Source organism: Bos taurus, chromosome 5, assembly GCF_002263795.3.
Source record: "Bos taurus isolate L1 Dominette 01449 registration number 42190680 breed Hereford chromosome 5, ARS-UCD2.0, whole genome shotgun sequence".
NCBI lineage: Eukaryota > Metazoa > Chordata > Mammalia > Artiodactyla > Bovidae > Bos > Bos taurus.
This window is the reverse complement of record NC_037332.1, coordinates 117,168,280-117,184,142: the sequence shown is the minus strand read 5'-3', so window position 1 is coordinate 117,184,142 and position 15,863 is coordinate 117,168,280. Positions and strand designations below refer to the sequence as shown.

General features: G+C 57.8%; 1 protein-coding gene across 2 annotated transcripts in view; it reads right to left on the bottom strand.

Moving 5' to 3' along the window:
- Window positions 1–15,863, bottom strand: part of TBC1D22A (TBC1 domain family member 22A) — a 256,637-nt gene that overhangs the window by 46,506 nt on the left and 194,268 nt on the right. Inside the window, exon 12 of one of the 2 annotated variants that reach the window (XM_005207532.5) lies at window positions 1–15,863. This exon is cut by the window's left edge and continues 24,670 nt beyond it. Coding sequence (XP_005207589.1) covers window positions 15,456–15,863 — 408 coding nt within the window. The 3' untranslated portion in view covers window positions 1–15,455. 2 annotated transcript variants of the gene reach the window in all.

Sequence of the window (15,863 nt, the reverse complement as noted above, 5' to 3'; positions counted from 1 at the left end):
TCAAATGAGGAAATAACTTTTATTTATTAGGACTCACCGGTTTGTTTTCCTCTTTCCCAGAACTTCAGCAAACCATAGCCATAAAGCATCAGCAAGTGTTTCTGGGCTGACAGATCGCATCACGGGGTGATGAACGGACAGAGCTCCGTTTAAAAGGAAAGAACAGAAGTGGCAGGTGGACCCCTTTCCCTCCAGCCCTGGGCTAAGGGTTTCCCCCTTTAATTCTGACAGTGAAAGCCAAGACCCAAGGTAGGGTGCAGGGAAGCCCCTGGGGGCAGGCCTGCAGGTCACGAGGCGCGGGGAGGAGAGAGGGTCGGCAGCAAACGGCAGCAGAGGAGCGCCAGGGACCAAGAACCACACGGGCGGCCGCGGACTCAGCAGTCCAGTGGGAGGCCCGGCCCCAGGAGCCAACCCGCAGCGGCTCCGTGGCCGGGAGGCCGCGGCCGGCCCTGAGCCCCCGAGGACCCACTGAAAGTGCGGGTGGGCCCGGACGGCCCCGAGAGCCAAGGAGTGACGCAGGCGCTTACGACGGCGGCTGCCGCCCTGGGCCCTCGTGAGCAGTTTTATTCTTTCATTAGGGCTCACGTTCTTTTCTCCAGGAGCTCAGGAGACTGGCTTCCAAAGTGAGTTTGAAGTCACTCATTAAAAAAAAAAAGCCTCAGTATAGGGTTAAAATTTAACATCGGTAACCTTAAAAAATGTTGATACCAAGGCTTCCCTGTTGCCCCCAGTGGGTGGGGCTCCGTGCTCCCAACGCAGGGGGCGCGGTTTCAAGCCCCGGTCGGGGGAACTAGACCCTACATGCCACAGCTAAGACTTGGCACAGCCAAAGAAACAAACAGAAACGTTTACATCTTCAGATTCCCAGGAAGGGAATCGCTGGGACGTCTTTGGGGTGCAATTCACAGTAACCTTGAATCCAGGGAAGCACGTGGGTGGACACGGGGGCGGTCAGGGCAGCAGTGGTTCCTCCCAGCGGTGGGATCCTATGGGGGTGGCGATGCTGGCCAGGAGCTTAAGGCTGGTGGAGCTCAAGCACGCTTGCAGCATTCAAAGACGGACTCGACCGCTGTCTGCGGGAGCCCGACGCCCAGAGCACTGCAACCAGGGCTGAGAGTCAGGATGGCGGGAATGCACGTTCTGTCGGGTTAGCCTGCCCTGGGGGACTGTGGACGCAGAGGTCAGCCAGGGCCTGACAGGGCGGGGGGGGGGGCCTCCCACCCGGACCGCTCACTTCAACAGCAGGCAGGCTGGCTGGTGGCAAGGTTCATCCGGGGATCAAACCCACAACACAAGTAAGGAGAGCCTGGGGATGCTCTGCTGAGATTCTTTCAGCTGGGTGCAAACACCCAGAATTTCACTTGGAAATTTAGCCAAGTTAACTCCTCTAAAAACTTGCTTCTGAAACTTTTGTTGTATTATTCGATTTTGCAGTTGGAGTTATTTTAACAATGTACAATATAATTAGCCACTTAATGTCATTAAGAAAATTTATGAGCCTTTCTGAGTTGAAAAACAGCCCGAAATGGTATTTATGAGCTACCCAGGACTAAAAATAGGACCCCACTGCCTCCATGAAACATGCTTAAAAAAAAATGCAGTCACAAATAATATGTCTAATTATGTATTAAACTAATTCTCGCCTTCACCTTTCGAATTTCTAAACTCCTTACCTCATGTATCATTTTAATTATTTTTCCAGTTCATTCCCAGGGAAACTGGCTGATGGGGAATTAATTAATGAGTCCAATAAAGAGGCTGCCTGCATTGTTCCCACCACAATCTGAGCCCTGGCCTCATTTGCATGTCTCCTTGTCTTCTAAACAATAGCGCTGCTGAGATTTCGGCATGAAATTGTTAGCTCATTAAAGAGGACACAATCGTATCCATTTCCACAGATATTCATCAATTATCACATCTCCCTGCAACACAAGTCCATGAATAGAGAAACCACCGGGGTTTCTGGCCCCAGGGTTTGAGAGACAGTTACCCTGCAGATTCCACTTGAGGACATGATTCCGGGTCATCCAGCCCAGGACACGTCTCTCATGAAAGTCCCCGCGAGGCACGGGGGAGACTGGCGGCCACGCCTGGAGGCCCTGCCCCTTCCCGGCCCCACGCTGCGCTGCGCACCCTTCCCCGGGGGAGGCTGGCTCCCCTGAGGGCCGAGCGCCATTCTGCTGTACCCCAAAGATGCTGGCAGAGGGGAGGAAGGGCCTGGGGAAACAGGGTCCTCTCCCCGAAAGTGGGCCGCGCACGGGGCCCAGCCGGCCTGCGGCGGTGCCTGCCCCCGCGGCCTGGCATCCAGACCTCTGCCCGCAAAGCCCCCCACTGCTGGCCTGCGGGAATACAAGAGGCAGGAGGACAGAGTCTGCAGGCGGCCTGCACGGCGGAGCACCCTCCCAGCCACCCCCGTCTCACACCTTCTAAGGCTGCATAGAAGGGGCACCTTCCCTCTGTACCCACGCGCCCGAAGGTCCCGAGGTGGGAGGCGCTGCCTCACTTGTACTTTAGTGTCCGGCACGAGCAAGAATCTGCCTGCAATGCAGGAGACCTGGGTTCGATCCCTGGGTTGGGAAGTTCCTCTGGAGAAGGGAATGGCAATCCACTCCAGTATTCTTACCTAGAAAATTCCATGGACAGAGGAGCCTGGTGGGCTGCAGTCCATGGGGTCGCAAAGAGTTGGACACAACTGAGCGACTAACACACACACACACACACACACACACACACACACACAAGCACTAGAACCAGTCCAAGAGGGAACAGACAGACAGATGGACAAGTGTGCTTCAGAGAGACAAGACCAGAAAATGTCCCCATCCACCCCAGCTTCGAAGGCAGACCCGGAAGAGCCTTAAGAGGAGCTGTCTGTGTGCACGCGTGTGTCTGTGTGGTCTGTTTCTTTCGAGTTGCTACATAAACACGCCCAGCCCCTTCCCGAGGCCCTGGCTCCAGCCCAGCACCTCTCCTGCTCCGGCCTGACCCCTGAGGACGCACTGGAAGGATGGGCCTGGCCTTCCAGAAGCAACTCCGAGAACCTGGGGGCGGTCAGCTGGCTGCTTGGCCCGCTCTGCGCCAAGTCCAGGTTTCACTGTGTCCACTCGGAGGGAAGCCTCGCGGGGAGGAGAAAGGCCCGTCTGCCCTGCACGCGCTGGTGCCTGCCTCTGCAGGCCCTGCCCTCCCCCACCCCGGCCCACGAGTCTCGCCGCCTCAGCACTAGGATGAGGAAGGGAGGAGGCAGGATCTGACTCAACGCCTGAAACCGCAGCACTGGGGCCACCTTCTGGCATCTGCCTTCTCCTCTACAGTCCGGGAAGGAGGTTCAGAGGAGATTTTAAAACGGGCTGGCATCAGGCAGGGCCGAGCAGGGACAGGGACACGGGCAGAGGGCCTGTAGGCACAGTGCCATCCAATTCAAAACAGCAGAACGCCTCCAAAGCTTTGCGATTGCCCGTCCAGAGCGAGCACTGAAAGCCACCAGGCAGAGTGGCCGGGGCGAGAGCAGAGGCTCCGCTGGGCTCTGAGGCCAAGTCCAGCCAGCAGGTGGGCTTTCCTCGCCGCCCCAGGGGCACACCGGCTCCGTGGGAGACTCTCGGGGTGAGCCCCAGGCAGGCCCAGCCCTCTGAGATCCGAGTAACTGTCCTGCACACACGTGCTGAACACACTCTCCGTGTGTCCCACGCCTCCCAGCACGGGGTGGCTGTGGACAAGGCCTTGCTTCTGATCCTGGGTCCAGTCATCTGCTGGACCTGGTCCTCACACGTGTCCAGGGCCCTCCTAGTCAGTGGGTCCAAAGTGCAGCTCAGCATCTCTGCAGAATCCGTCCACTCACCCTCTGTCCCCCAACCCCACCACAGGCTGCTGCCAGACACGCGGGATGGCTGTGGACTCCAAGAAGGGAGCAGGAAGTGGTCGTGGGTCCACGGGCCCTCTGCCCAAGGACCTGAGGTTGCTCGCTTAAGACCAAACACCGAAACCTGGAGGCTCCTGGCCCCAGGAGCCAGGGATACAACTGGGCAAGAGAAGGCCCGTCACATTTGGGATGAGGCTCCAGTGAACAATCTCGCCTGGAAGGAGGCTCTCCCTGCACCGCCCCGGTGCTCGGGTGCAGACGGAGGGCAGGGCAAGGCGGAGACGTCCAGATCTTTAACATTGCCGCCCCTAAAATCAGGGGGGAATCTGAAGAATCTCCAGGAATCTGTACAGTGAGGCAGGGCTAAGGTCAGACTCAACAATACCCTTCACTGCTAACTGAGACTCCCCTCCTGTCTGACAGCAGTGACAGGCCCTGAGAACCGCCTCTCCATGATGGCAGAGATGAATGTGTGCGGTACGTTTTTCTAAAGACGCTGTCAGCTACAGGAAAGAAAGACGCCTCTAGAGTTAACATTTTTCTCTTGTGAAATTTAATTAAAAGCAGCTCGTTCCTGATACCTTATCGCGCCCGAGATCCCCAGGATAATGGAGACAAAGCCCCTCGAGGTAACTCTCGGTTAGGGAACCCCAGACGCCTGGCTTCAGTTTCATGGCGACGGGGACTGCACAGGGGCTCAGCTTGGGTCACTGCGGGGCAGGCCAGGCCCCGGCTGGCCCCTGAAGCCACTGAGGTCTACTGATAAGAGGGTGCTCACAGCCATAAGAAAAGGGCTTTGTGTCCCCCTGAAAACGGAGTACCATTTCTGTATTTAAAATGCCACCAGGCGAAATGGATCCAATTGAACCATTTGCTCCTTCCTGACATGGACCACAATGAGCCGAATAGCTCAGTCTGAGCAGATGCTGGACAGCGGTTCTGTGCTCCTGGCCCCGTGTTTACTGAAGCCAGACCAGCCCCAGAGCCACCCGCGGCGCTCTGAGCGCTGGCCTGCTCTGCACGGGACCGAGGGGTAGCCCAGTACCTGCTCCTCCCCAGCGTGCCCACCAGGCTTGGGGCCAGGACAGCCCATCTGCTTCACCATGTCCCCCGAAAGCCAACGTCAGGTCCCAACCCCGGGCGACCTGTGAGCACGACCTTGCTGGGAAACAGGGTCTTTGCAGATGCCGTTAAGATGAGGCCGCAGACTGGGGTCCATACCAGAAAAGGGAACTCTGGAGGCAGGCACACGGGGAAGAAGTCCCGTGGTGACCGAGGCCAGGACTGCGGTGCTGCGTCCACCAGCCAGGGAATGCTGGGGACCGCCGGGGGCCCCGGAGGCTGGGAGAGCCTCCAAAAGGAGCGAGGCCTTGGCCGATCGGAGAACCGAGACCCTACGCCGCTCGGCACGAGGCCAGAAGACTAAGCAAACTGCCGTTGTTGGGACGTCCCCTGGCAGTCCAGGCGGGAGACTCTGGGCTCCTGACACAGCGGCCCTGGTTCAAGCCCTGGTCAGGCATCCAGAGCTCACAAGCCGCACACTGGGCTCAAACGGAAAGAGAAGGAAGCGGCCCCGCGGGCAGCAGACTTCAGCCTGTGAGAGGACGTGTGTGTGCCCAGGCGCTTCAGTCGTGTCCGACTCTTAACGACCCAACGGACTGGGGCCCCCAGACTCCTCTGTCCACGGGACTCTCCAGGCAGGAACACTGGAGGCGGCTGCCGTGGCCTCCTCCCTGCGAGAGGATGCACGTCTGAGGCTGTGTGCGCCCAGTGTATGCGATGGGGCGGGGAGGGGGTCAGTCCCTGAGACCTGGGAACCCAACACACCTCACCAGTATAGCCAGCCTCGTCCTCTCCCCTCAGGCCTGCAGGAAAAGCGCCCAGGCTCTCCTTTCAGACTGTGCTCCCCAAATGTCTCCGGGGTCCCCAAGGAGACTCGCCCCGTAAGCTGAGTCGCACCCACACCCTGCCCGTTGCCCCTGCCCTGCACCCACGCAGGCCCCTGCAGGCAGGTCTGCGTCTGTGAGAACCAGTCTCGCTTCAGCCCCTCGCAGGTCTGGGCACAGGGCTGGGCTCAGCCACAGCTCCCCACGCTGCCGGGAGCATCTCGGGGCCTGTGTGCACGCAGAGCAAGCAGGGGGTGCTGCCCCCTGCTCAGGCCAGCCCCATGAGGGCCAGCCCCACGTGCCCACATGGAGGAGGCTCAGACATCAGGCTGGCAGGACGCGAGAGGCAGAGCACAGACCCCAGCATGAGAAAGCCGGGGGGAGGTGGGCACTGTGAGGGGCGCTCTTTCATAGCTGGGGGCCGAGGAAGGGAGGGTGCACTCACAAGCCCAGGCCACAAACCCAGGGTGGAGTGGGTACACGTCAGCTCCACGGGCTCAGTCGTGTCTAACTCTTTGCAACCCATGGACTGTAGCCCACCAGGCTCCTCTGTCCATGGGATTCTCCAGGCAGGAATACTGGAGTGGGGTGCCATGTCCTTCTCCAGGGGTCTTGCCAACCCAGGGATTGAACCCACGTCTCTTGGGTCTCCTGCATTGGTAGGTGGGTTCTTTACCACGCGCACCACCTGGGCACCCCTTCCAAAGAAGAAACCCGAGGCTCACAACTAGAGAGCTTGGAGTCACGGCCCACGCCCCACTCCCCACCCTGAGGGCCCAGCCGTGGACACACCTAAGGCCGCTGGGCCTCGGAGCTCAGGGCTGGGGATCTGCACCCGGGTCCAGAAGGCGCGCCGCCAGCCTGACCCCACGCGCCTCCACCAACACTAGCCCCACCAGACGCCGGGCGCCTGGAAGCGGTCTGTGCGAGGCCGAGAGAAGAGCCAGTGGCGAGACACTGCTGGTCTTTGGAACAGGGCCTGGCCCTGCAGTTACACAGACACACCGGGAGGCTGCCTGTGGCCCCTGTGTTTCCCCGGCCCCTGAGAAGGGAGCCCGCCATCACAAAGCACTCATCAGTGAGCGCGCAAAGGGTCCCGGGGCTGATCAACTGCATTTGCATTTATATTCCCATTTTTTAATATTCAGGAAGTTAAAACACAATACTTTTTAATAATTAGGACTTCATGCATATTTAGATATTTCTTTGTGAGCAGTTGCTTGCTTTGTCAGCCGTAGTAGAGCAGACACATCCTCTGGAAGGCAAGCTCCTGCTCACTATGCATGAATCAGAGGTCTCACACACACACACACACACACACACACACACACACACGCTCACTGTGCATGAATCAGAGGTTACACACACACACACACACACACACACACACAGACACATACCCGCTCACTATGCATGAATCAGAGATCACACACACACACACACCTGCTCTGTGCAGAGACCAGAGGCTACACACACACACACACGCCCCCCCCCCAACACACACCCGCTCATTGTGCATGAATCAGAGGTTATACACACACACACACACACATTCTTTATGGCAGGTACTAGGCACAGTCCTGCCAAGGGCAGGGTGCTCCAAACAGGTGTTTGTGAGCCTGGACCACACTGGTCCCGGGAACTAGAGCAAGTTTATAAACCGAAAGGAAGAAACTCAGGTTTGCTCGGCTCCACCTCAGCAGGGTGACTGGGCCCCCGGCTCGAGGCAGGCAGGGCTGACCCGGCCCTTGGGTCTCAGGTCCCAGGCCTTGGCGGGCCCGCAGGTCAGGAAGGAGACTGGCAGAGACACAGGGCTCTGGGCGCACCTCCTTTACATACAGACCCAGCGGGATCTCACTTTCTCAGGAGCTCGGCCACGCTCTCCCAGTGTGCGGTTGGGAAGTGCTGGCCTGTGGACAGACAGGGCCTTCAGGCAAACCCGATGCTCTGCTCCCAGCCTGGTACAGGAGCCGAGGGTCCTGCCGACAGCAGGCACCCATGTCTCCTTGCAACCTCCAGGACTGAGTCCCAGCCTCCCCGCAGTCCTGGAGCAGGCGCAGAAGCCTCAGTGCCTGCTGGGACATGGAGGCTGGGGCAGCCGGGGAGCCTGAGGCCGAGGGTCAGGGGGCCGGAGAACATGTGTTCCAGCAAGGTGATGCAGGGGCCGCCCGGGGATGGGCTCTGAGCATCCCCGTCCCAGAGAGCTTCGCAGGTTCCACCCGGCAAACAGGGAAGAGGGCGGAGAGCCTGGTCATACCTCCCGACCTTGAGACGGGGCAGGAACCGCCTGGGGAGTCTAAGGGAGGACTCCGTTACAGCAAAAGAGGACTCGGCAATAATCAGGCACCGACTCACAATGCAGAATTATAATGACTCAATCTCGAGGTAATTACAAAGCATGGGAGCAGCCAGACCAAGAGCACGTTCTGCGAGGGCTCCATGTGTGTGAAGCTCCAGGAAACGACACGTCAACCTCGGGGAGGGCTGTCCCGAGGGCTGAGTTGTCCTCACTTCTCGGGGAAGAGCCTCTGTGAGGGCAGAGGGTGCGGCCAGGGTACTGGACGGGACACAGCCCCGGGAACATCGGACTACGGAAAGCGGGGCCACCCCAGCAGACAAAAGAGCCAGGGAGCTGGGGTGGTGGAGGGCCCGCCTGCCCAGAACAGCGGTGGGAGTAAGTCGGGCCGTGCACCCGTGTCCTGAAGTGCATCGTCTGGACGGGACCCACCCAGACGCAGGCCAGCGCCTTCCAGGGGCTCATGTTCCAGACGTCCCGACAGGCCCCTTACACGACCCTGCTGTTATTCTGGGGGTCATAGGTATACTTCGAGTGGGCAGAGACAGGGCCCCGACAGTGAAATGCCAGTGACAGCCTGGCTCTGTCATCGCCCACAAACTGAATCCGAAATCTGAGGGGTTCTGAGCCAGTGGGAGCTGGAGGCCCAACTCACACCTGACAACAGAGAAGCGTCCAGAAAGCGTGGGCTGAGGAGTGGATCTGTAACCAAATCACTCGCCCCTTTCTGACAGCATCTCCCCGCCACTGCTGAACCCAAAACAGAGTCAGAAGCTCTGAGCAGGGGGGCAGCCTGGCTGGGGGGTGGGGCCACTGCCCTTGCTCATGTCAGAGGGTTGGGGGGTGCTACCCGCTGGCATCCTGGTCTGAGTGATACATGGCGCCCACGAGAGCGCAGAGCTCACCTGACCAGCAGGCAGAAACTGTGGCAGTCCTGTCCAGGAGAGGGTCTGCTTCCAGCATCCCAGAGTCCCGCTCGGGGCAATGCCTGCCATCTCCGCACTCTCACTGGAGGCCAGGCAGCCCAACACGCCCTGCGCCCAGGCCTCCATCCCAGGAGCGGACGCGGCCCAGCAGCTGAGCGGGAACCAGACACAGAAGAGCCACACTCCACTCGGGACCCACGGCCCACGCATGGGTGAGTCGCAGACAGTCCTCTTCAAACTCAGCCTTTAGAACGGTAACAAGACCACCCCTCCCTAGCCCCCACTACAGCATAAAAGCCAGGAAAACATGCTGGCTCCGCCGGGCGGGCACCTTCAGACTCAAGACCATGTGGGCTGCTGCTGAGACTCGGGCAGAAACTGCACATGCTCACCACTGGAATTTGCTCCTCAGGGGACAGGTGGCCTCTGGACAGCCAGGGTAAGACCCCCTTTTAGGGGCTTCCCTGGTGGCTCAAAGGTGAAGAGTTCGCCTGCTGATGCAGGAGACACAGGAGACTCAGGTTTGATCCCTGATCTGGGAAGACCGCACATGCCATGGAGCAACTAAGCCCGTGCACCACAACCGCTGAGCCTGTGCTCCACGGCCCGGGAGCCCACGTGCGGCCCCTCCTGAGGCCCCTGCACTCTGGAGCCCGTGGTCCCCAGCAAGAGAAGCCCACGTACCGCAACGGCGCCGGAGAAGGCTTGAGAGTCCCTTGGACTGCAAGGAGATCCAACCAGCCCATCCTAAAGGAAATCGACCCTGAATAGTCATTGGAAGGACTGAAGCTGAAGCTTCAATACTTTGGCCACCTGATATGAAGAACTGACTCACTGGAAAAGACCCTGACGCTGGGAAAGACTGAAGGCAGGAAGAGAACGTGACGACAGAGGATGAGATGGTTGGATGGCATCACCGACTCCATGGACATGGGTTTGAGCCAACTCGGGGAGATGGTGAAGGACGGGGAAGCCTGGCGTGCTCTGGTCCGTGGGGTCACAAAAAGACAAGACTGAGGGACTGAACAGCAGCAACTGTAAGTAGAGAGAAGGCCCGCACAGCACAGCCAAAACAAATAAATGTTTTAAAAAAAAAAGCCCTTTTAGGGAAACTACAATTCTTTATAGTCCTTAGAAGAGCCTACGTTACTGTCCAGCCCCTGAGGTGTGCAAGCATGGCCAGGTGATGGACACAGCTATGCTCAAGCTAGGTGAAAATACTCACAACTCAGTGCTCAAGCGGAAAGCTAGAATGGACCTTTGTGCCCGCAGCCCGAGCAAGCTCAACGAGAAGCAGACACAAAGTCAAGGTTTCTCAGATGCTCACAGGAAGTGGCGTGGCGGCAGGGAGGTGGGGAGAACCTGCCTGGGAAGGTCTGGGCCAGCCCCCACCCCCGTCCCTACTGCTCTCTGCCCTGCCCTGGTATCACACGGGTGAGGGAGACAGGCGTGCCCGACTCCAGGGCCTGTGGAGCAGGGGAAGCCTCGTGGCCAGAATCGTGATGCACTGGGCCAGCGCCTCTGCCCAGTGGTCCTCAGCCGCCCCGGCAGAGAGCGCAGAGGCTGCACCTGGGGTCAGATGCACGGGATATAAGCCAGGCCTTTAGAGCTGGGCCCACAGCACCACAGATGCAGCGGCCACCGACGGCGGGCGAGACCTCCGGAACGCACCTCGGCCTCTCGGAACCCCGGTCTCCTCTTCCAAAACACGGGGAAAACCGCTGCCATGTGGGGAGGCTTCCGTGTCCACAGGGCTCGCTGCCCCCCCCCTGCCCGGCAGCTCCCAACAGCCTGCTCTGTGGGCCCAGCCTGGGGTGGGCGACAGGCACTGGCGGCAGCAGTGGGTGCACGAGACCGAGTCCCCAGGGTTTACAAATACCCACCCGGGAAGCCTCAGACCAACAGAAAGCTTACATAAACACTGCACGGCCGCCACTAAAACGCATCCCAAACCTGAGAAATGTTAACAGGAACTACAGAAATAAAAACAGGATTAAGGAGTTACCATCGACTGCCTAGTCGAACTCAGAAAAATCATGTTCATTAAAAGGCCTGGTGACAACGAGGGTGAAGAGAGCCTCACACTCCCACAGAGCAGTTTGCGTGGAGACCCTCGAAGGCGTCAGGACCGTTCACCCCGGGAATCTCTGAAGGGACTCTTAGTACACACAAAACTCACATCACAGCCGTAATCACACTGCAAGTCCACCCCACCACCTTTAAGCAGACGATAATATATGCATAGGGCAGGATATTATCAGGATATTATGCAACCGTTTCAGGCAGTGGCTGAAAAGACTAGGAACTAACACAGAAAAAATTAAAAAAAAAAAAAAACCATGATGATGGGACAATATAAGAAACGCAGAGAGCACAATCATATGCAATATACGAGTGTATTATGTTTAAAAACTGCTGAGAATAAAGACTGGAGAAACACCAGTGTGCTTCCAGAGCCGCTCTGTACGTCGAGGGGGAGAGCTTTCTCTTCTCTAATGCTCCTGCACATGCTCTCATGGTGAAATAAAAGAAGTCAGAATTTCAGAAAACAAGCAGTGAAGGAAGGAGGCCTGGTGGGAATTTAACCACATCCGCAGGTTTTTCACAGCAACACCAGTGGCACCAGCAAGGGTGCCCAGACGCTCCACGAACCCAGGTCAGGCCTGCAGTCCTATCGGCGGGCCTTCCCAGCTCAGCGGTTAAGTACAAGGAGGTCTCCGAGGAGCAGGTGAACGCCTGGGAACCCTGATGCTCACGCGGTGAGAAGCCAACAGCTGGCCCAGGACATCATCCTGAGATGGCAAACCCTGGGCCCCCAGAGTCCTAGGAGGAGTCAATCCTCGCCAGCAATGCCGAGTCATCTCCCCGGGGCCCCAGGCAGACTGCTGCCTCCTCCTCGCAGTCATTAACTAAAGGTCACAGGAAATTGGACTGGAAATCTGGAGAACACTCCCCATCCTTGGGACACGTCGGACCAACGTCCAGAAAGCAAATCTGTGGCCTAACTTTGACTTGTTGAATTTCTTCCAGAGGATGTAAAAATCAAGGCACGAGCAATGCTAGACCCTAAAAGAAGAGTCTATAAACCCATCCATCCACCTGGATGGTGGTCGGGGCTCCATGTCTTCGCTGCCATAAAAAGAGGGAGCAGACATCTCTGTGAAATAATTAATCTCATTTCCTTTGGAGAAGCTGGGGTTCCCTGGTGGCTCAGACGGTAAAAAATCCACCTGCAATGCAGGAGACCCAGGTTCAATCCCTGGGTCAGGAAGATCCCCTGGAGAAGGATATGGCAACCCACCCAGTATTCTTGCCTGGGAAAATCCCATGGATAGAGGAGCCTGGCAGGCTAGAGTCCATGGCATCGCAAAGAGCCGGATATGACTGAGTGTCATTTCTTCTTCTTGGACAAGTTGAGGAAAGTTGCAGGATTAAAAAAAAAAAAAAATCAATATAGAAAACTAATTTGCATTTCTGTACACCGACAATGAACTATCAGAAAGAGAAATTAAGAAAACAATCCCATTTACAATTGCATCAAAAAGAATAAGATACTTGGGGATAAATTTAATCAAGGAAGGGAAAAATCTGTGCACTGAAAACTGAAAGACACTGATAAATGCAGCTGAAAACGCAAAGAAACGGAGAGCCGGGAAGAAGAAGCGCGGCAGAGACGCCCTCTTGCCCAGAGTCGGCTACAGACTCACGGCCTTCCCTACCAAAATCCCAGGGCATTTTCACACACGCAGAGAAACAAACCTAGAATCCGTACGGAGCCACAAAAGACCCCAAGCAGCTACAGCAACCTTGAACTGGCCGACACACCAATGCCACTTAGGGAAAAAGGAACACGAGCCAGAGAATGCACTTCCGTCTCCTGTCTTTCAGGAAACCCACAGGCGCTGCCCCCTCCTGGCTGTCCCCTCCCCGGCAGGTCCCCCTGGGGGAGGGCTGCTCCACTCACAGGGAGGGCGGTGTCTCTCCACAGACGCTGGGAGGAGCTGCTCACGTGTCGTCACCTGCACGGCGGGGCTGCAGCCCAGTGCACACCCTGGAGTGTCTAGGGGGTCGGGGACCCCAGTCGCACACGAGGCGCACCCACCCCTGTGATCTGGGAGGAAGTCAAGCAGCTCCGACAAAAAGGTGAATTTTGTCCCCCAAGCCCGCCAGGCTCCTCTGTCCATGGGATTCTCCAGGCAAGGATACTGGAGTGGGTTGCCATTTCCTCCTCCGAGGGATCTTCCCGACCCAGGGATCAAACCTGCATCTCCTGCGTCTCCTGCATTGGCAGGCGGTTCTTTACCACCGAGGCACCAAGGAAGCCCCTCCAGAGAAGGTGCGTGAAGGATAGTAAGGGAGAGCCGCCGCGGAGGCTGGAGCGCAGGCTTGGAGGTGAGGTGGGAGCAAGGCAGAGCGGAGGCTGACACAGTTGTCTGTTGAGCAGGTGGGGTCCCTGGAGTCAGGCGCTCCCTAAATGCGCAGCTCAGCCATTCCCCTGCTGGCACCCAGCCCTCTGTGGCCCAGGCCTGGCCCCCACTGCCCTGGGGGCCTGCCCCAGAGCTCGGCCTCACAGTCCGCGTGGCAGCAGGGCGCAGCCATGTGGTCTGGAAACCCCACAACCTCTCAGAGCTGGCAGCCTAGTGCGGCCCCAGCTTGCCAGGGAGGAAGCCCGGGCTTCCTCCACGGTGGGGCTGGGGGGCCCACAGGGAGGGGAGGTGAGCGGCTGGAGCACCCGAGCAAGGCAGAAAGAACCCCGGCTGACTGGACGGTCTCAGCCCCGAAGCTGCACGGCACACGCGCCCAGAACCTTCTGTCTCATCCGAGGTCCTCAGAATCCACACGGAGGGCGGGACGCCTCCTTTCCACCGGCTCCCTCCCACGGCCCAGGCTCATTGGGAGCTGGATGGGCCACTGGGCCACCGCAGCCCCCACGGCAGCTGGCACTCCACCTGTGTGGGCACAGGACACGCTCTGGGAGCAGGCTCGTCTCCCAGCTGGTTGGGCCACTTCTGGGTAGTCTGGGCTGTTTAATTGCCTGTTTCCCTCCCTGTGACTAATGCCCCTCGTTCACGGCTGTGCCACACCGAGTTCATGGCCTGGGACAGAGGAGGTGCCGACATGCATCCCAGGAGGATGCTCAGCTGCCCCGTGAGGGGTTAAGGACTTGTGGAAACCGGTAAGGGCCCAGGTAATAAACACCCCGGGTTAGGGGAGGGTAATCGCCCGATTGCCATTGGATGATTACTATGTATTTCCATTGCCAGAAGATGCAATACAATTTCATGGTTACTTGGGCCTGTAAAATAGAAACACCCCCAGTTTTTAAGATATGAAAAGGTTTATGACCAGGGTACTGTCAGTTCAACAACGAGTCCGTGGTACAAATGAGTCAATTCATGATGAAATTTAATTTCAGGAAAATTAACTCAATAAAGATGCCACAATTGCACTTAAAGTTTTAATACCTATTAGGAGTAGTAGCGAAGTGGTGCAGGGCCACGGACTCTGCAGATCCATTTTCGGCTCCTCAAAACGCGACTGACTTAATACCTAATTTATTCGTAATGGGGACAGCACTATAGAAAACTTTGTGCTTAATGAGGGGGGCCAGGATCTCAGCCTCGCCCGTCACCAGTGAAGAGCATTCGCAATTCACGGAACATGAAGCTTTGTTTCCTGCCATGTTGCCGAGACCCGTCTGATAGCACCAGGCTGCCAGCCCCTTTAACAACCCCCACAAATAAACGCTTTATGTCCCAGTAAACATTAGTGGCTAGAAATTCTGTGGCCACCAAGTGCCTAGAAAAGCAAAACCAAAGAGGGGGATCTGGGTGCCGTCTACTGACCAGTCACGGTTTCTGAAGCCAACACTAAAGATTAGAACATACAGGCTGCAAACAAGAGCCAAGTCAAAACCCAGAGCTTCAGAGCCCAAAAGAGCCCAGGTCCCCCGTCGGGTGTGAAGCACACGGGCAGCGTCACGGACACAGCTCTGGGCTGCTGTTCTCCGTGTCCTGGGAGAAAGCAGCTTGGCGCACGGGGCTGGCGGAGCAGCAGCCTAAGCTCTCCACCCCAGGCACAAGCGCAGCATCCAGGCCAAGGGCGCGCTTGACGGGGAGGAGGCGGGAGGCCCATCCAGCCTGCTCAGGGCCCCGGGGCCCCCACCCCATCCTCACGGGGTGCCTGCACTGCAAAGAAGCCTATAGCCTGGGGCCCCCTTTCCCAGCCTGTGCAGGCAGCTCCCCATCTAAGCCCGTGAAGAGCTGACGTCCAGGGCAGAAGAACCTTGCCTCTTGGAGCTAAGAGTGAGACCCAGCTTCTGTGAGGATCCCACCCCGAATCCACACAAGGGGCCTGCTCGCTGCGAGCGGGGCGGAAAGGCTGTGTGGAAGCCCCAGCACAGCCTCAGCAAACAGCTTCGAGAAAATGGAAAGACGCCAGAATAAGCAATGCCACTCTCGAGGGGACAAAGGTAGTTTGTTCCAGAAAACTCAATCTCCTGAAGAAATGAATTTCATCAAAATCGGTGGAGAGGAGAAAATTTCAGAGTACACCGAATCTGTCAGCGACTTTTTAAACTCTTTATCATAAGTAACTCGAAACACAGACGACAGGTGAGTCCTGAGCAGGAGTGTTTCTGGCAGACGCGGCTGGGGCTCCCCCGGAGTCAGAGCTTCCCCGCCACGCCCGCCCCCAAACCCAGACAGAGCTGCTGCACAGCGGGACGGGACCTGGGCACAGATGGAGCCCAGACACAGATGGAGCCCGGGCACAGACGGAGCCCGGGCACAGACGGAGCCCGGGCACAGACGGACGACAGAAAGCTCTTCTCCCAGTCTCAGCTGATCAGGTGACAAGAAATGGACTTCCAAAAGACCACGTTTCAGCGGAGACAGACT